Source organism: Salmo trutta, unplaced genomic scaffold (genome assembly GCF_901001165.1).
Source record: "Salmo trutta unplaced genomic scaffold, fSalTru1.1, whole genome shotgun sequence".
Taxonomy (NCBI): domain Eukaryota; kingdom Metazoa; phylum Chordata; class Actinopteri; order Salmoniformes; family Salmonidae; genus Salmo; species Salmo trutta.
In genome coordinates, this window is record NW_021822211.1 from 162,124 (window position 1) to 182,500 (window position 20,377).

General features: G+C 49.2%; 2 protein-coding genes and 1 long non-coding RNA gene across 13 annotated transcripts in view; 1 reads left to right on the plus strand and 2 right to left on the minus strand.

Moving 5' to 3' along the window:
* Positions 1-20,377, plus strand: part of LOC115181027 (tyrosine-protein phosphatase non-receptor type 3) — a 47,994-nt gene that overhangs the window by 27,393 nt on the left and 224 nt on the right. Inside the window, exons 40-47 of one of the 7 annotated variants that reach the window (XM_029743150.1) lie at positions 1,506-1,660; positions 3,678-3,793; positions 3,879-3,989; positions 5,271-5,323; positions 5,429-5,587; positions 5,771-5,906; positions 6,047-6,174; positions 6,285-6,551. In XM_029743150.1, the coding sequence (XP_029599010.1) occupies positions 1,506-1,660; positions 3,678-3,793; positions 3,879-3,989; positions 5,271-5,323; positions 5,429-5,587; positions 5,771-5,906; positions 6,047-6,174; positions 6,285-6,348 (922 nt within the window). In that variant the 3' untranslated portion in view covers positions 6,349-6,551. Of the gene's footprint in view, positions 1-45; positions 1,186-1,505; positions 3,233-3,677; positions 3,794-3,878; positions 3,990-5,270; positions 5,588-5,770; positions 5,907-6,046; positions 6,175-6,284; positions 6,552-20,377 lie in introns of those variants that run through there. The other 6 variants (XM_029743149.1, XM_029743152.1, XR_003873236.1 and 3 more) reach the window with 6 other exon arrangements.
* The window catches only part of LOC115181028 (epithelial splicing regulatory protein 1), a 17,477-nt gene continuing 8,641 nt past the window's right edge, over positions 11,542-20,377 (minus strand). The window contains exons 10-15 of one of the 4 annotated variants that reach the window (XM_029743158.1): positions 20,158-20,377; positions 19,774-20,029; positions 17,060-17,237; positions 15,774-15,900; positions 14,052-14,178; positions 11,542-12,737 (exon numbers count right to left, since the gene is read on the minus strand). The exon at positions 20,158-20,377 is cut by the window's right edge and continues 5 nt beyond it. In XM_029743158.1, coding sequence (XP_029599018.1) covers positions 14,077-14,178; positions 15,774-15,900; positions 17,060-17,237; positions 19,774-20,029; positions 20,158-20,377 — 883 coding nt within the window. In that variant the 3' untranslated portion in view covers positions 11,542-12,737; positions 14,052-14,076. Of the gene's footprint in view, positions 12,738-14,051; positions 14,179-15,773; positions 15,901-17,059; positions 17,238-19,761; positions 20,030-20,157 lie in introns of all 4 variants that reach the window. The other 3 variants (XM_029743156.1, XM_029743155.1, XM_029743154.1) reach the window with 3 other exon arrangements.
* On the minus strand, positions 17,495-19,755 carry LOC115181029 (uncharacterized). Of its 2 annotated transcripts, none has more exons than XR_003873239.1 (2): positions 19,029-19,755; positions 17,495-18,170 (listed from the first exon to the last, which is right to left on the minus strand). It is a non-coding gene; the product is annotated as an uncharacterized LOC115181029 (long non-coding RNA). The 2 variants fall into 2 exon arrangements; XR_003873238.1 differs by having other exon boundaries at positions 19,016-19,755.

Consider the following 20,377-nt stretch of genomic DNA (forward strand, 5'->3'; position numbering starts at 1 on the left):
GTGTGTGTGTATGCGTACCGTGTGTGTGTCATTTCCCATGTCCAGAGCGCCTGCCGTAGTAGCAGTGAGACAAGAGCCCAGTCATCGGTCAGTACCAGAGAGGACCAGCGGGTCTTTCCCAGGATCCATCAGTGTGGTGTACAGAGACAAGGTCATGACTGCACTCTGACCCCTCCACCCTGACCTCTACAGCTCTGACCCAGGACCCTGTCCCAAACCCACCTCTAAATCTAAACTCTAACACATACGCACATGCATAGGAGACAACTGGAATACAGAAGACGGAGAGAGACTGGGGGACAGAGAAACACTGGTTGTGGACTCATGGACCAAAATACCTCGCCATCCTCCTCCTCATCATCACCATCATTACACACCAGCCTTGTCTACCATGTGTCTTCTCCATCAGATCACCACCACCATGCTGTGGAGACAGAAAGAGAGAGACTTTAAACACAGAACATGGAGAGATCTCTCTCCTAGTGGATTGGACCATGATGTTTGATGTTCAGTGCCTTGTTAGTTCATGTAATTGTTGTTGATACTTTAGTGGCTGAATGCTACGAAGTCCTCAAATGTAACTGGGTAAGATTGTTTTGTAAAACATAAACGGAATTTCAATCATACCGCGACATTGTTCTGCCCAGTTAGCAGGTAGATTTGCTTTTAGCCAAATAATTAAATGTTTTGAAAAGTTATCCTTGATCAGGATTCATTGTTTGAATGTTAGATGCCAATCATTTGAGAGTGTGAAGTAGTCTGTCACCATAAACTGCTGTAACTAGGGATCACATGGTTCTACATTACATCTGTAGGGGAATATAGCGACTTTGGAGATCTCAGCTAAACGATGAACATGTTCTTGTTAAATCCTTATCAGCGATATATACATTACATTATATACATTACAATCGGATGTCATGTTATGGAAGTCTTGAGTCTACCGCTGCAGATCTGCCTTTATTCTTCAGAGACGTGTGTGTGTGAGGGGTTCAGGCTCAGCTTAATCAACCCCCATAGATCAATAGAAAGGCTCTGATGGCCTTGTTTACCCGTGTTAATGCTGATTGTGTTTACATCCTCAACATTCCTTCCTGTTGCCTTAAGATTGTTCCTCTTATCACAACCAGCCTTAGATTGGTTGCTACAGCCTTGTTGAATAAACGCACTGCTTAAACTCCTTCACTGAAGTTGAATAATGTACACGTGAACACACACACACACACACTGAATCACTGTTAAAATGATGTGCCGTACACACACACACACACACACACAGACTACCAAAGCACAGGTGGCTGGTTGTACCTTAATTGAGGAAGACGGGCTCATAGAATGTTATCAAACGTGGTTTCCATGAGCTGTCCTCCCCTCAGCAGCCTGTGTACCAAAGAGAGGTTTTAAAAACTGGTGTTACTGTGTGGTAATGAAGGTGGAACAGGGTGCTGGTCTGGTTCTGTGTTTCTGGACTGTGTGTTTGATTGAGGGTGATGTGCTGTTCCCAGTTTCCCTCTGAGTGGTCCTGTCCTGGGAGGGGAGCAGCAGTTCAGTGTTGAGGAGAACGAGGCGTCGTACTCTGGAAGCATACACCATCGCCACCGCAGACACACACACTACGACAACAGCCAGGAGACTTACTGTCACACACACAGCAAGAACCGTGAGTATACACACACCACGGCAGCCAGGTCACAGACGCCACGGCAGCCAGGTCACAGACGCCACGGCAGCCAGGTCACAGACGCCACGGCAGCCAGGGTATACACGCCACGGCAGCCAGGGTATACACACCACGGCAGCCAGGGTATACACGCCACGGCAGCCAGGTTATACACGCCACGGCAGCCAGGGTATACACGCCACGGCAGCCAGGGTATACACGCCACGGCAGCCAGGTTATACACGCCACGGCAGCCAGGTTATACACGCCACGGCAGCCAGGTTATACACGCCACGGCAGCCAGGGTATACACGCCACGGCAGCCAGGGTATACACACCACGGCAGCCAGCTCACAGACACCACGGCAGCCAGCTCACAGACACCACGGCAGCCAGGTCACAGACACCACGGCAGCCAGGTCACAGACACCACGGCAGCCAGGTCACAGACACCACGGCAGCCAGGTCACAGACACCACGGCAGCCAGGTCACAGACACCACGGCAGCCAGGTCACTGACACCACGGCAGCCAGGTCACTGACACCACGGCAGCCAGGTCACTGACACCACGGCAGCCAGGTTACAGACACCACGGCAGACCACGGCAGCCAGGTTACTGGCACCACGGCAGCCAGGTTACTGGCACCACGGCAGCCAGGTTACTGGCACCACGGCAGCCAGCTCACAGACACCACGGCAGCCAGGTCACTGACACCACGGCAGCCAGGTCACAGACACCACGGCAGCCAGGTCACAGACACCACGGCAGCCAGGTTAGACACCACGGCAGCCAGGTTACAGACACCACGGCAGCTAGGTTACAGACACCACGGCAGCCAGGTTACAGACACCACGGCAGCCAGGTTACAGACACCACGGCAGCCAGGTTACAGACACCACGGCAGCCAGGTTACAGACACCACGGCAGCCAGGTTACAGACACCACGGCAGCCAGGTCACAGACACCACGGCAGCCAGGTCACTGACACCACGGCAGCCAGGTCACTGACACCACGGCAGCCAGGTTACAGACACCACGGCAGCCAGGTTACTGGCACCACGGCAGCCAGGTTACTGGCACCACGGCAGCCAGGTTACTGGCACCACGGCAGCCAGCTCACAGACACCACGGCAGCCAGGTCACTGACACCACGGCAGCCAGGTCACAGACACCACGGCAGCCAGGTCACAGACACCACGGCAGCCAGGTTAGACACCACGGCAGCCAGGTTACAGACACCACGGCAGCTAGGTTACAGACACCACGGCAGCCAGGTTACAGACACCACGGCAGCCAGGTTACAGACACCACGGCAGCCAGGTGACAGACACCACGGCAGCCAGGTTACAGACACCACGGCAGCCAGGTTACAGACACCACGGCAGCCAGGTTACAGACACCACGGCAGCCAGGTTACAGACACCACGGCAGCCAGGTTACAGACACCACGGCAGCCAGGTTACTGACACCACGGCAGCCAGGTTACTGACACCACGGCAGCCAGGTTACTGACACCACGGCAGCCAGGTTACTGACACCACGGCAGCCAGGTTACAGACACCACGGCAGCCAGCTCACAGACACCACGGCAGCCAGGTCACAGACACCACGGCAGCCAGGTCACAGACACCACGGCAGCCAGGTCACAGACACCACGGCAGCCAGGTCACAGACACCACGGCAGCCAGGTCACAGACACCACGGCAGCCAGGTCACAGACACCACGGCAGCCAGGTCACAGACACCACGGCAGCCAGGTCACTGGCACCACGGCAGCCAGGTCACTGGCACCACGGCAGCCAGCTCACAGACACCACGGCAGCCAGGTCACTGACAACACGGCAGCCAGGTCACAGACACCACGGCAGCCAGGTCACAGACACCACGGCAGCCAGGTCACAGACACCACGGCAGCCAGGTCACTGACACCACGGCAGCCAGGTCACTGACACCACGGCAGCCAGGTCACTGACACCACGGCAGCCAGGTTATATGTTAACACTGTATGTGTTTAGAACACAGAGCCCCTCCCTGTCCTGTAGATGAGTTGGAGCTCTGTCTGCTCAACCCCCTGGAGACAGACAGCAACACCTCTCCCTGGCCTTCACTACATGTCAACATGGACAACAAGGTACAGTTACACACCAGGTCAGACATATTTTAGCAGTTGTTTTAATACACATTTGGACTCCGCCTCTCTCTCTCTCATCTCTCAGGCAGAGGAGAAGCAGCTGTCTGAGAAGTCTCTCCAGCCCTCCTCTCCCCACAGCCCTCCAGACCATCTCAAGTGTAACATCTTCAAAGCTCAGATGGAGGCTGTCTTTAGAGTGAGTACTGACACCTAGTGATGGAGGCTGTCTTTAGTGAGTACTGACACCTAGTGATGGAGGCTGTCTTTAGAGTGAGTACTAACCCCTAGTGATGGAGGCTGTCTTTAGAGTGAGTACTAACCCCTAGTGATGGAGGCTGTCTTTAGAGTGAGTACTGACCCCTAGTGATGGAGGCTGTCTATAGAGTGAGTACTAACCCCTAGTGATGGAGGCTGTCTATAGAGTGAGTACTGACACCTAGTGATGGAGGCTGTCTTTAGGGTGAGTACTGACACCTAGTGATGGAGGCTGTCTTTAGAGTGAGTACTGACACCTAGTGATGGAGGCTGTCTATAGAGTGAGTACTGACACCTAGTGATGGAGGCTGTCTTTAGGGTGAGTACTGACCCCTAGTGATGGAGGCTGTCTTTAGGGTGAGTACTGACACCTAGTGATGGAGGCTGTCTTTAGAGTGAGTACTGACACCTAGTGATGGAGGCTGTCTATAGAGTGAGTACTGACACCTAGTGATGGAGGCTGTCTTTAGGGTGAGTACTGACCCCTAGTGATGGAGGCTGTCTTTAGAGTGAGTACTGACACCTAGTGATGGAGGCTGTCTTTAGAGTGAGTACTGACACCTAGTGATGGAGGCTGTCTATAGAGTGAGTACTGACACCTAGTGATGGAGGCTGTCTTTAGAGTGAGTACTGACACCTAGTGATGGAGGCTGTCTATAGAGTGAGTACTGACACCTAGTGATGGAGGCTGTCTATAGAGTGAGTTCTGACACAGTGATGGAGGCTGTCTATAGAGTGAGTTCTGACCCTATTGAGTGTTTTTATAGTAGCCGTGTAAAAGATAACATCCTCTCTCATCCTCCTGTCCTCTCCTCTCCTCCTCTCTCATCCTCCTGTCCTCTCCTCTTCTCCTCTGTCATCCTCCTGTCCTCTCTTCTCTCATCCTCCTGTCCTCTCCTCTCCTCCTCTCTCATCCTCCTGTCCTCTCCTCTTCTCTTCTCTCATCCTCCTGTCCTCTCCTCTTCTCCTCTGTCATCCTCCTGTCCTCTCTTCTCTCATCCTCCTGTCCTCTCCTCTCCTCCTCTCTCATCCTCCTGTCCTCTCCTCTTCTCTTCTCTCATCCTCCTGTCCTCTCCTCTTCTCCTCTGTCATCCTCCTGTCCTCTCCTCTCCTCCTCTCTCATCCTCCTGTCCTCTCCTCTTCTCTTCTCTCATCCTCCTGTCCTCTCCTCTTCTCCTCTGTCATCCTCCTGTCCTCTCCTCTTCTTCCTCTCTTGATGAAGGATGCTCCGCTGACGCCCAGAGGGAAGACCTGTAGTCAGGAGATCAACGACAGGCCAGTAGTAGCAGTGATACATTACTCTTCCCAGTGTGTGTGTGTGTGTGTGTGTGTGTGTGTGTGTGTGTGTTTGATGGTGGATGATAATGGTATGTGTCTCAGGTATCAGAGCTCCAGTCAGGACTCTCGAGACTCTGCCACTTCCAGTCTGACCACAGAGAAAACGTCCCTCCGCCCCGACCACAACTCAACCACAGACAGACCCGCCAAGTCTAACCCTAACACCAACCGCAGGAAAAGACTGGTCAGGCAGTTCAGCTTGTAAGTATGGCAGGGTATTCACAACCTGCTCTGGGATTCCATACGATGCTCACAGCTGTGTCCTGTACTCAACATACTGTCATAACCTAGCCACTCTACACAAAAACCTATGTCAGTTATTCACTACTCATGTGACACATTTAGAATGCTGTGGCTGAACACTGTCCTGTAATTGGTCCTCAGTAACCATGAGGACGAGGACAATCTCCCAGAGGCCCTTGCAGCGATCTCTTCCCGGAGCACTGGGAAGTGTGGATCTAACAACTCACTGGACAACCAGACACAACCCTCCATATACCCTCAGGAAACTAACACACAGGTCATCACACCCCAGAGCACTCAGCAACACACTCTTTTCATAGCAGAGCATTTGTCCATTTGGATCAGAGCCTTGTCATTTCTAAGCAAATACCAGGATAATAGTAGATTGTGAACTGAACTGTTTTGTGTGTGTTGCAGATGGACATGCCGATACTGGAGCTGAGGAGTCCATGCTGTGAGCATTCTCCCTCTCCCCACCTCTCCACTTCCTACTACCACACCTCCATCCCTCCCCTGGTACCCTGCCTCGCCTCTCACACCAACAGGTAACACACACTCAGGTTACACACACACTCAGGGTACAGACACACTTAACACACAAATTCCAGTCATGTAACATTCCTCATGATGATGGTGTGTGTGTGTGTGTGTTTAGCGGGGAGGAGATGAGGTTGGGCAGAGAGAAGATTCTCAGGGCTCTCCTGATGACGGAGCTCTGAGTCAGTGACCCCTGTGACATCATGGATGCCTCATGGACCTGGTCTGAGACGACCTTCAGGAGTCCCATGTCCGCTGGCTGCACTCACCAGTCAGCATTTACTGTACATAATGCAGTCAACCTTTCTAGATTTGCATACAGAAGACTTTGCTTAAGTGTTATTTTAAAAGGAACATGTTTTATGTCTACCCACACTGCACACCCTGCAACAACATGCTCCCACACTACACACCCTGCAACAACATGCTCCCACACTACACACCCTGTAATAACACGCTCCCACACTACACACCCTGTAATAACATTCTCCCACACTACACACCCTGTAATAACATGCTCCCACACTGCACACCCTGTAATAACACGCTCCCACACTACACACCCTGTAATAACACGCTCCCACACTACACACCCTGTAATAACATGCTCCCACACTACACACCCTGTAATAACTCGCTCCCACACTACACACCCTGTAATAACACTCTCCCACACTACACACCCTGTAATAACATGCTCCCACACTGCACACCCTGTAATAACACGCTCCCACACTACACACCCTGTAATAACACGCTCCCACACTACACACCCTGTAATAACATGCTCCCACACTACACACCCTGTAATAACAAGCTCCCACACTACACACCCTGTAATAACACGCTCCCCACACTACACACCCTGTAATAACACGCTCCCCACACTACACACCCTGTAATAACATGCTCCCACACTACACACCCTGTAATAACATGCTCCCACACTACACACCCTGTAATAACATGCTCCGACACTACACACCCTGTAATAACATGCTCCCACACTACACACCCTGCAACAACATTCTCCCACACTACACACCCTGTAATAATGTGCTCCCACACTGCACACCCTGTAAGAACATGCTCCCCACACTACACACCCTGTAATAACATGCTCCCACACTGCACACCCTGCAACAACATGCTCCCACACTACACACCCTGCAACAACATGCTCCCACACTACACACCCTGTAATAACATGCTCCCACACTACACACCCTGTAATAACATGCTCCCACACTACACACCCTGTAATAACATGCTCCCACACTACACACCCTGTAATAACATGCTCCCACACAACACACCATGTAATATTTTGTTCCCACACTACACACCCTGTAATAACCTGCTCCCACACTACACACCCTGTAATAACCTCCTCCCACACTACACACCCTGTAATAACACGCTCCCCACACTGCACACCCTGTAATAACACGTTCCCACACTACACACCCTGTAACAACAATGCTCCCACACTACATGTAACAACATCCTTCCACACTACACACCCTGTAATAACATGCTCCCACACTACACACCCTGTAATAACATGCTCCCACACTACACACCCTGTAATAACACGCTCCCACACTACACACCCTGTAATAACACGCTCCCACACTACACATCCTGTAATAACACGCTCCCACACTACACACCCTGCAACAACACGCTCCCACACTACACACCCTGTAATAACATGCTCCCACACTACACACCCTGTAATAACACGCTCCCACACTACACACCCTGTAATAACACGCTCCCACACTACACACCCTGTAATAACACGCTCCCACACTACACACCCTGTAATAACACGCTCCCACACTACACACCCTGTAATAACACGCTCCCACACTACACAACCTGTAATAACATGCTCCCACACTGCACACCCTGTAATAACGCGCTCCCACACTACACACCCTGTAATAACACGCTCCCACACTACACAACCTGTAATAACATGCTCCCACACTACACACCCTGTAATAACACGCTCCCCACACTACACACCCTGTAATAACACGCTCCCACACTGCACACCCTGTAATAACACGCTCCCACACTGCACACCCTGTAATAACATGCTCCCCACACTACACACCCTGTAATAACCTGCTCCCACACTACACACCCTGTAATAACACGCTCCTCACACTGCACACCCTGTAATAACACGTTCCCACAATTTACACCATGTAACAACAATGCTCCCACACTACATGTAACAACATTCTTCCACACTACACACCCTGTAATAACATGCTCCCACACTACACACCCTGTAATAACATGCTCCCACACTACACACCCTGTAATAACATGCTCGCACACTGCACACCCTGTAATAACACGTTCACACTGCACACCCTGTAATAACACGCTCCCACACTGCACACCCTGTAATAACACGCTCCCACACTGCACACCCTGTAATAACACGCTCCCACACTGCACACCCTGTAATAACACGCTCCCACACTGCACACCCTGTAATAACACGCTCCCACACTACACACCCTGTAATAACACGCTCCCACACTACACACCCTGTAATAACATGCTCCCACACTGCACACCCTGTAATAACCTGCTCCCACACTACACACCCTGTAATAACACGCTCCCACACTACACACCCTGTAATAACACGCTCCCACACGACACACCCTGTAATAACATGCTCCCACACTACACACCCTGCAACATGCTCCCCACACTACACACCCTGTAATAACACGTTTCCACACTACACACCCTGTAATAACACGCTCCCACACTACACACCCTGTAATAACCTGCTCCCACACTACACACCCTGTAATAACACGCTCCCACACTACACACCCTGTAATAACACGCTCCCACACTACACACCCTGTAATAACACGCTCCCCACACTACACACCCTGTAATAACACGCTCCCACACTGCACACCCTGTAATAACACGCTCCCACACTGCACACCCTGTAATAACACGCTCCCCACACTACACACCCTGTAATAACACGCTCCCCACACTACACACCCTGTAATAACATGCTCCCCACACTACACACCCTGTAATAACACGCTCCCACACTACACACCCTGTAATAACACGCTCCCACACTACACACCCTGTAATAACATGCTCCCACACTACACACCCTGTAATAACATGCTCCCACACTACACACCCTGTATCAACATGCTCCCCACACTACACACCCTGTAACAACAAGCTCCCACACTACACACCCTGTAATAACACGCTCCCACACTACACACCCTGTAATAACACTCTCCCACACTACACACCCTGTAATAACACGCTCCCACACTGCACACCCTGTAATAACACGCTCCCACACTGCACACCCTGTAATAACACGCTCCCACACTGCACACCCTGTAATAACACGCTCCCACACTACACACCCTGTAATAACACGCTCCCCACACTACACACCCTGTAATAACATGCTCCCACAATACACACCCTGCAACAACATGCTCTGAGAGAATCACATATCCTGGCAGACAGAGGGACAGGTGACGATGAAAGATGAATGCTAAAGTAGTAAGGTTACTGCTGGGAATCCTACACAATCAAAGCCCTAAGTGTTTAAATGATGACACAAATAATTTGTCATGACTTATTGTATTGTCTTGTTGATCTGCTTTAATGAAACTACTACATGCTGGTAACTGTTCCCAGGTGAAGAGCTGCAGTCCCGGTCTTGTCCTGTAGATGGAGACACACCCAAACAGACTGCAGCTTGGATCAGTTGTAGTTTGCCATGACCACTACTACCTGGATCAGGCCTTTATACATCCTCCTTATCATTAATCTTAGAATTAAACTGATCCTAGGCCTGTGGTTACATAGAACTAACTGGAGAGTTTGGGTCAGAGCTCAGGTTACAGCTCTGCCATGTTTCTGTGCAGTTCCTTATTGCTGTTCTTGTCTATGTTCTATACCCCTGTGTTTAACCTTAATAAAGACAACATGGCCACTTTAACAAACATCCTGCTCTCTGTCTGGTCTCTGCTCGGGAAGTGTGTTGGTGTGTGTGTGTGTGTGTCAGGTGAATCAAGAGAAACTGGTGCATAAACAGGATCAGGTAGAGTGAGCGAGAATGTGGGTGGGGTCATAGTGTTATACAATGCTAGTTCTGCCCTCAGGGGGTCCTAGTGCTTCTTGTTTTCTCTCTTCCTCTACCCTCATCTCCCTCTCTCTCCCTCCATTCTTTACTGCTAGAATTATCTCTGTTTCAGGATGACAATAGTACTGTGAGAGAAGGTGTGTGAGAGGGACAGTCAGTACACCGTGGCAGGGAGTTCTGTGTTCCTCCTCCAGCCACATTCTGTCAACAGCGGCCTCACCTTAGCAGTACGAGAGAGGTGTGTGAGTGTGTGAACGCAGCAAATCACAGACCCACTCATCATAGGTTCTTCACTCCAATTTGATCACTTGATTGTTGTAATGAATAATGAATTCGCAGACAGTGCGTTTGATTTGTAATCAATGAGTTTCCCAGACGGGCTTGTTTCACATGTTCTATTTATTAGAGTGTCAGTGTGGTCACAGGAGAGTTCCCTGGACAGCCAGGGACCCACAGTCACAGCAGACATCAATGTATTACATCATTAACGTATTACATCATCATGGGCCATTTATAGCTCTACTGTCTAATCTGGCCTTCATGGGAGTAAAACACACTGGTTGAGTTTCAATAGTCTGAAGCGCAGTCGTCTCCTTGCCTCATCTCCTCGCCTCCCCTCCTTAGTCTGCACTGATCTGAAAACTCATGATAGATGAGAACAATATGTCCTTTTATGTCAGTGAAGTAGACTGTTGAGATGCAGGCACAGTGACATTACAGTAAGGAATCAGAGAGCACAGTGGTAAATCTCCATCACAGTGAGTTGGGAGCGAGCTGGGTAAGGCAATAGACAGTGGTGGAAAAAGTACTCAATTGTCATACTTGAGTAAAAGTGAAGATAATAGAAAAGGACTTTAGTAAAAGTCTAAAAGTATCTGGTTTTAAATGTCCTTAAGTACAGTGGTGGAAAAAGTACTCAACTGTCGTAAAAAAAAGTAAATTCATTTACAAACGCAGTATTCTATTTTTGTGAGTCCGCCAGATCAGAGGCAGTAGGGATTACAACGCGTTATATTGATAGGTGTGTGAATTGGACCATATTACTGTCCAGCCTGAGCATTGAAAATGTAACTTGTACTTTTAGGTGTCAGGGAAAATGTATGGAGTAAAAAGTACATTGTTTTATTTAGGAACGTAGTAAAGTAAAAGTTGTCAAAAATATAAATAGTAAAGTTCAGATACCCCCCCAAAAACTACTTAAGTCGTATTTTAAAGTATTTTTACTTAAGTACTTTACACCACCGGCAACAGGAATAGCAATCTCCTGGCTCTGGGCTCAGCTTGGCATCACATACAAAAGGCAAGGGTGGAGTGGAACTAGGCAAACATAAACAGGTTAGATGGGAGGGGTGTGGGAGTGATTCAGCATTTCACTAACTACATGTAACCTTTATGTCAGACACTATGCTGTTGATATACAGTATAATCTGTATAGTAATCTGATTGGTTAGCAGTGCTTTATATTTGCCATAACATGTAAACATCTGAGTGTAGCTAGCACTACTAACTTCTTCATGCAGGAGGCTTCCTAATACAACGTTCTAGTATTGGATTGTAAAAGTATAGAAAGTATAAAGAAATAAAATGTAATATAACGTTTTTAGACAGACAGTATAAAATATATACATATACGTATCTAGAGAGAGTAGTGCAGTGTGCACATTCCTCTCTCTCACACACACATGCACACATCCACACGCACGTATACACACACACACGTACACGCATTCACAAGCACTTACACACATACACAAATGCATGCAAGTCCTGAAGAAAGGTTCAGATCAATAATTAGTACTAAACGCAGCTCTACTTCTAACAGACGTCTCCTGAAGTGGTTGTAACATCTTAGAACGTCTCTAGAAAGCTTTTAAAAAAAATACTATTTTTAAAATACTATGTGCAATATAGAGCTGCTGCTGTTTGGCTGAGCCAAAGCTCTGATATAAAATACATTTCTGCTCTCATGCATATACACTGTACATACCACAAAACTCAGACAGGGAACACACATCAGAGCTGGAGGCCAGAACATTCCCCCACATGTCCTTTGGGGGGGTGCAGGGGTGTATTGTGTGATATTGTGGTGCAGGGGTGTCAAACTTTCGGCACAGTTTAATATAGAGAGCCATGTCTTATACATACAAATGTTTGAAATATAACCACTTTTCACTGTGGCCCTCCAGATCTGGGTGAAACCCCAATGTGGCCCTTGGCCCTCCTGGTATAGTGTGTGGGTAGTGAATGACAGTGTGTGGATCTTTGAGCCTTCTACAGCATATTTAGGTCCAGGTAGTGCCCTCCCTGCCTGGTCAGGAGAGGGGGGAAGGGCATCAGAGCATCACCGCTGCTGGACTGACCAATCATACTGCTCAGTCCAGGCAATGCCTCCATAGGACTCTACAGAGAGAGGGAGAGAGGCAGGGAGAGAGGGCAAGGAAGATAGAGAGAGGAAGTGAAAAGGGAGAAAACGTCAGTACAAGGAAAGGAGTCTATGTGGTTTGAAGGTTTCTTGTCCCAGCACCAGAGGATTCCATCACCTAGTCCACCAGCTCCCCACCTGACACTAGTACAGCACTGATAACACTATCTAGCACACTACAACGCCCCAGGGAGGAAAGGGGAACACACCTTGGAAGGGCTGAGTCAGACAGCACCAGGTAGAAATTGACCATGTAGAACAGGTACAGTTCTAGGTTCCACCAGAGAATGTGGTTAGAGCGTTGGGCCTGTAACCAAAATGGTTGCTAGGTCGAATCCCCGAGCTGACAAGGTATAAATCTGTTGTTCTGCCCCTGAACAAGGCAGTTAACCCACTGTTCCTTGGCCATCATTGTAAATAAGAATTTGTTCTTAACTGACTTACCTAGTTAAATTAAATAAAAGAGGTTAGGATTGGGTGTGTGGTGTATTCTGATCCTAGAGGTTAGGATTGGGTGTGTGGTGTATTCTGATCCTAGAGGTTAGGATTGGGTGTGTGGTGTATTCTGATCCTAGAGGTTAGGATTGGGTGTGTGGTGTATTCTGATCCTAGAGGTTAGGATTGGGTGTGTGGTGTATTCTGATCCTAGAGGTTAGGATTGGGTGTGTGGTGTATTCTGATCCTAGAGGTTAGGATTGGGTTTGTGGGGTAATCTGATCTGCACTGTAAAAATACTGATGTCAAGAAGGAAATCAGCTGCAATAGGATTGTGAGTTTTCTCAACAAAATGTTGTTTAACAAACTCACAATCCTATTGCAGCTGGTTGCCACAGATCTAGGATCAGATTATCCAACTCACCCAATCCTAACCACAGATCTAGGATCAGATTATCCAACTCACCCAATCCTAACCACAGATCTAGGATCAGATTATCCAACTCACCCAATCCTAACCACAGATCTAGGATCAGATTATCCAACTCACCCAATCCTAACCACAGATCTAGGATCAGATTCCCCCCCCCCCCCCATCAGGGGGTAGAAGACATCTGATCCTGGACCAGTGGTTGGGGGGGAACTTCTACTCTGTGTCCCGATCAACACAACATTCTCTGGTGGAACCATCCTCTTTTTTTACAGTGTGTGGTTTGGGGCATTGAAATCCCCCCTAGCTAGACTCTACCCCGTGACCCCCTAGTAACCCGGAATCTCAAACCACACCCACAACCACGTCGTCCCGGAGACGAAGGAAAGGAGAAACACGCCCCATGACCCTGTCAGCCAATCCTTACCTTCCGCCTGCCTAGGTCACACCCCTTAAATACACACCCACTCTTTGGGCTGCGTGAGCAGGGTCCGGGAGGGATCGTGATCGTGCATGTTAGCATGAGCGTGCACAAGGCCATCCTCAGTAGCGTACTATAGTGTTGAGGGGGACAGAGACACAGCGGACTGAGACAGAGACAGGCTGGGATGGGCTGTGTGTTCAGAAGAGTCAGCCGTTACAAGATGCTTCCTGCTGATTTATCTACAGTACATAGTATCACCTCAACTTCCAAACTAGTGTTCATGAGCACAGGCTGAACTCACTGGCTATTTCCTAGTGTATCAGTGAGGAGCAGCCTCTTGTAAATCAAGTCCATGCAGGCAGTGGAGATCCACCCAACAGAATGCCTGTGGGTGTTTGTGAGGGAGGGAACAGAACAGGGAGGGTAGACCTGACTAACTTGTTTGATAGCCTCCAGGCAAACACAGTGGATACCTGACAGTATAGTACACTCCTCCATTAGCAGATTTGAATACTTCCTTTGGATCGACCGTGAGACATGAGAGGACACGGCAACACATACTATACCGGTCACATTGCACACACACACACTTTCTCTAGCACACATGAACGTACACACAGTCTTGTATATCTAAGCGTGTGGAGACACACAATTCAGTCTCATTCAAAATCCTATTTTTCCTAACCCCTAAACCTACCCTAACCTTAATGCCAAAACCTAACCCCTAACCCTAAAACTAACCCTAGCTCCTAAACCTAAACCTAATTCTAACATGCTGACCAGACCGGGCATGTCGTGTGTGCGAGCGTCGCAAAATAAATTTAGAAATCTATGTTATTCAATTATTGCACCCACACTGCTCGCGCGCGCCAACGAGCGTCTGCGATGCCAAGGGCTAAAATAGAAGTCCTTTCTATTTCTGACGCAGATCGCGCTGCAAGTCCTGCCTCTCCCATCTCCTCATTGGTTTATAGAAGCAGGTACCCACGTGCCATCTCCTCATTGGTTTATAGAAGCAGGCACCCACGTGCCATCTCCTCATTGGTTATACCCACGTGGGTGATTGAAAGACGAACTGTTTTGCTGGTTGTCGTGGTAATACTATGAAAGTGTAGATGCCAATCACCATATAAGTTCAAAGATGAAAAAGCCTGGAAGGAGGAGAGATGACTAGAAACAATTCGGTTTGCCGTTTTATGTGTGGATTAATTGTCGGAGTAGAGGACCTTGTACATTTCAGGTAAAATAACAACTCAATGTTTATATCCCAGGACAAATTAGCTAGCAACAGCAAGCTAGCTAAATAGGACAAATTAGCTAGCAAGTGCAAGCTAACTAGCTAAATTGCCATACATGTTTAATGCTTTTCGACCTGTCCCCAAATGAATGTCATTGATTCAGAGTTTGTTTTGATATTTTAACCTGCGTGTCGTGATCGTGTTTGGTGTAGGGGGACAAAATAAATGTATGCACGATGGCGCACGATGGTGCACGTGCGCAGCCGGTTTGGGTTCCGTGTTACCCTAACACTAATTCTAACCTTAACCATAAACCTCCTAGAAATAGCATTTCACCTTGTGGGGACTAACAACATGTTTGTTTACTATTCTTGTGGGGACTTCTCTTCCCCTCAAGTATAGTTAAACACGTCCAAGTGCACACACACACACACACACACACACACACACACACACACACACACACACACACACACACACTGTTTACCTGGTATCCCTGAATGGTGTTGAGCAGTTCTTTATAGGCGAGGCCATGCATACGGATCACTCCCCCAGGGGAGGGCAGGGGGGTGGGGGAGGGGTAGTACCCTATAGTGTTGGGAGAACCTGGGGGGCTGGAGAGAGGGAGGGGAGAAGAGAGGAGAGGAGAGAGAGAGGGAGAGGAGAGAGAGTGAGAAGAGAGGAGAGAGAGGGGGAGGAGAGAGGGTGAGGAGAGAGAGAGGGTGAGAAGAGAGGAGAGAGAGGGAGAAGAGAGTGTGAAGAGAGTGTGAAGAGAGGAGAGAGAGAGGGAGAAGAGAGGAGAGAGAGAGTGAGAAGAGAGGAGAGAGGGGGAGAAGAGAGGAGAGAGAGGGTGAGGAGAGAGAGGGTGAGAAGAGAGGAGAGAGAGGGGAGAAGAGAGGAGAGAGAGGGAGAAGAAAGTGTGAAGAGAGGAGAGAGAGGGGAGAAGAGAGGAGAGAGAGGGTGAGGAGAGAGACAGGGTGAGAAGAGAGGAGAGAGAGGGAGAAGAAAGTGTGAAGAGAGGAGAGAGAGGGAGAGGAGAGAGAGAGGGAGAAGAGAGGAGAGAGAGGAGAGAGAAGAGAGTGAGAAGAGAGGAGAGAGAGAGGGCGAAGAGAGGAGAGAGAGGGAGAAGAGAGTGAGAAGAGAGGAGAGAGAGGGTGAGAAGAGAGTGAGGGGGAGATATAAGGAGTGAGTTGGAGAGGCCATAACAAACAGAGCATTATACATCCTGAAATGCCATGAGGTGTGTGTGCTTAGAGTCATACAGTAAATATCTGTTAATAAGGAAAAAACACACAATTTCACATGTGGAAAATCATGTGAAAATGTGTTTTTGTAACACTTCATGTGTTTTCACTTGTAGTTTCATGTTATCACATGTTGCTTTACATGTTGTCACATTATCACATTAACTTCATATAAGATCACATGAAAACATGTTTTTGGAAAACGTCACGTGTTCACGTGAACTCCATGTGGTTTTTCCATCAGGGATATCACATCCAAATGAACTTCAATGCTGAGGAGGAGGGGAGGGGGAGGGGGAGGGGAGGAGAGAAAGGTCATTGTGGTCCTAGTGCTGTTTGCTCTTCCGTCTGACACCCCACTACCGTTCAGTCATTAACTACCCTTGTGTATGTCCCCTCCCTCCCAGCCCCCAAGGTACTTACAGGATATGACTGGATGTTTTATGGGGCTAACAGTTCTTATCTGGGGCACTGATATCATTAACTACCCTTGTGTATGTCCTTCCCCACAAGCCAGAATAGTCCTTACCTGGGATAGTATGCAGTGTAGTTCATGTAGAGCTGAGTGCTAGCTGGGTAGTAGGCGTGTCCAGGTCCTAGGGGGCGGGGACTCAGCAGCACCTGCCCAATGGGCGGGAAGAGGCCGGCAGCCTCAGCCGGCAGGATGGAAGGGACGGGTGGGAAGGAGTAGGAGGGAGGAGACAGACCTGGGGAGGGGGGATTGGGGGTGGGGTAGTGGGGGGGTAGTTAGACAACACGCCAAGGCAAGGACACGGAAAGGACACATGCCCAACACGGCACACAGAGAACTACAGATCCCCTGGTCCCCTCTAAAGACGGCCGCTGTAAGCAGACTACAGTGTGCTTCCCAGTCGTCTACAATGGCTATGTGACATGGTCCGGTTGTAGTTTGTTTCTAGGAGAGGCTTCTGCAACAACCACCCTCCTCAATGAACACCTTTAGTTTCTACAGACGTGTGTTTGGGCTTGACTCCTGACCCCCCTAATGACCTCACTATTACTAGACATCACAATGACTAGACATCACCATCACTACACACCAGAGCTCAATGACTAGACATCTCCATCACTACACCAGAGCTCAATGACTAGACATCTCCATCACTACACCAGAGCTCAATGACTAGACATCTCCATCACTACACACCAGAGCTCAATGACTAGACATCTCCATCACTACACCAGAGCTCAATGACTAGACATCACCATCACTACACACCAGAGCTCAATGACTAGACATCTCCATCACTACACACCAGAGCTCAATGACTAGACATCTCCATCACTACACACCAGAGCTCAATGACTAGACACCACCATCACTACACACCAGAGCTCAATGACTAGACATCACCATCACTACACACCAGAGCTCAATGACTAGACACCACCATCACTACACACCAGAGCTCAATGACTAGACATCTCCATCACTACACACCAGAGCTCAATGACTAGACATCTCCATCACTACACACCAGAGCTCAATGACTAGACATCTCCATCACTACACACCAGAGCTCAATGACTAGACATCACCATCACTACACACCAGAGCTCAATGACTAGACATCTCCATCACTACACACCAGAGCTCAATGACTAGACACCACCATCACCTACCCATACAGAAGCATCCAGATAGCACATCGCATCAACATCTACCTCACTACACACCAGAGCTCAATGACTAGACATCATCCATCACTACACACAGAGCTCAATGACTAGACATCTCCCTTCACTACACACCAGAGCTCAATGACTAGACACCAGATCCATGACTACAGCTCCATCACTACACACCAGAGCTCAATGACTAGGACATCCTCCATCACTACACACCCGAGCTCATGCCTAGCCCACCATCTCCACCATCACTAACACCACCAGAGCTCAATGACTAGGACATCCACCATCCACTACACACCAGAGCTCAATGACTAGACATCTCCATCACTACAACACCATGAGCTCAATGACTAGACACCTATCCATCACGACACACCAGAGCTCAATGACTAGACATCCATCACTACACACCAGAGCTCAATGACTAGACATCTCCATCACTACACACCAGAGCTCAATGACTAGGACATCTCCATCACTACACACCAGAGCTCAATGACTTAAGACACCACCATCACTACACATTCCATACTACACACCAGAGCTCAAATGACTAGACACACCATCACTCACACCATCACTCACACAGAGCTCACTGACTAGACATCACCATCACTACACACCAGAGCTCAATGACTAGACCTCTCCATCACTACACACAGAGCTCAATGACTAGACAACACCATCACTACACACCAGAGCCTCAATGACTAGACATCTCCATCACTACACACAGAGCTCAATGACTAGACATCTCCATCACTACACACCAGAGCTCAATGAATAGACAATCCTCCATCACTACACCCAGAGTCATGACCACCACCATCACTACACACCATCACTACACACCAGAGCTCAATGACTAGACATCACCATCACTACACACCAGAGCTCAATGACTAGACATCTCCATCACTACACACCAGAGCTCAATGACTAGACACCACCATCACTACACACCAGAGCTCAATGACTAGACATCTCCATCCCTACACACCAGAGCTCAGCTCCACCCACCTCTCCCACAGCCCCACTGATTGGACACACTCTGACTGGAAGACTCAAGCCCAATCCTAAATCAATCCTGAGTCCCTACCTTCAAGTCACTTTTGTAATATTGCTTACACACCTATCCAATACGTCCATTAAATTGGGATCCATTTGGAATTGGGCTAGAGGCCTCACACATGCCAAGCACACATAAACCATTGGAACACACTGTTTTTAATCAGAGTGTGTGAAGAAGATGTTTACATTGAACAGTCAGTGAACTACAGATTTCTCCCCGCATGCAAATTCACCAAAGTCACACAGAATTTTCACCAATCCCAAGGGGTAACACACACAAACACACACACTCACACTCAGACACACACCCCAGGTTCCTACCCCTCTGGTCAGGTCAGACGCTCCTGCCCTCCCAGAGATCTAGATTTGAGAGAACCCAGACAGAAAAGAAGACAGGGGGCAAGATTTAACCTCTGACCTTTAACCCCTCACCCTTTCCTGCCCCCTGGTCTGTGGCAGCCCACCTACCCTGCGGTCCCGAAGCGCCCAGCTCCCAGCAGCACTTACGTCTGGACTTACATGGCGGCGGACTGAGCCCTGTCCCACTCCTGGTCCGGGTGTGTGTGTGAACGTGTGTGTGTGAGAGGGATCCTCCCATCAACACCAGACCCATCTCTTCAGCACTACAGGGGAACACCTCCACATAGCGGCTGTTAACCCCTCGCTTGCCAGCCTGGCCCGGACCAGACATCACCTGCTTGTGGACCCGCTGGGAGGCAGAGAAAGCCCGCTCCGCTGAACGCATCTGGATGAAACAGTCCCCTGACGGACGACCCTATGGAGATACACACACAAAGCAGGGTAACTCTAGTATCAGTACGTATAGTGTGTGTGTGTGTGTGTGTGTGTGTGTGTGTGTGTGTGTGTGTGTGTGTGTGTGTGTGTGTGTGTGTGTGTGTGTACCTGTTGGTTGACCACCATGTGTACTCCGTGTAGTCTGATGTCGTGTGTGTATTCTCCTAGGAAGGCCAGTATGTCCTCTATGGTGGCGGTGTAGGGCAGCCCCCTCAGCCTGAGGCAGTCCCTCACACCACCAGGAGAGGGCAACAGAGACACAGAGGGCAACATTGACACCAGGGGGGCTGGAGCCACGGCGATCAGAGGGGCTGACGTGTACCGGTTC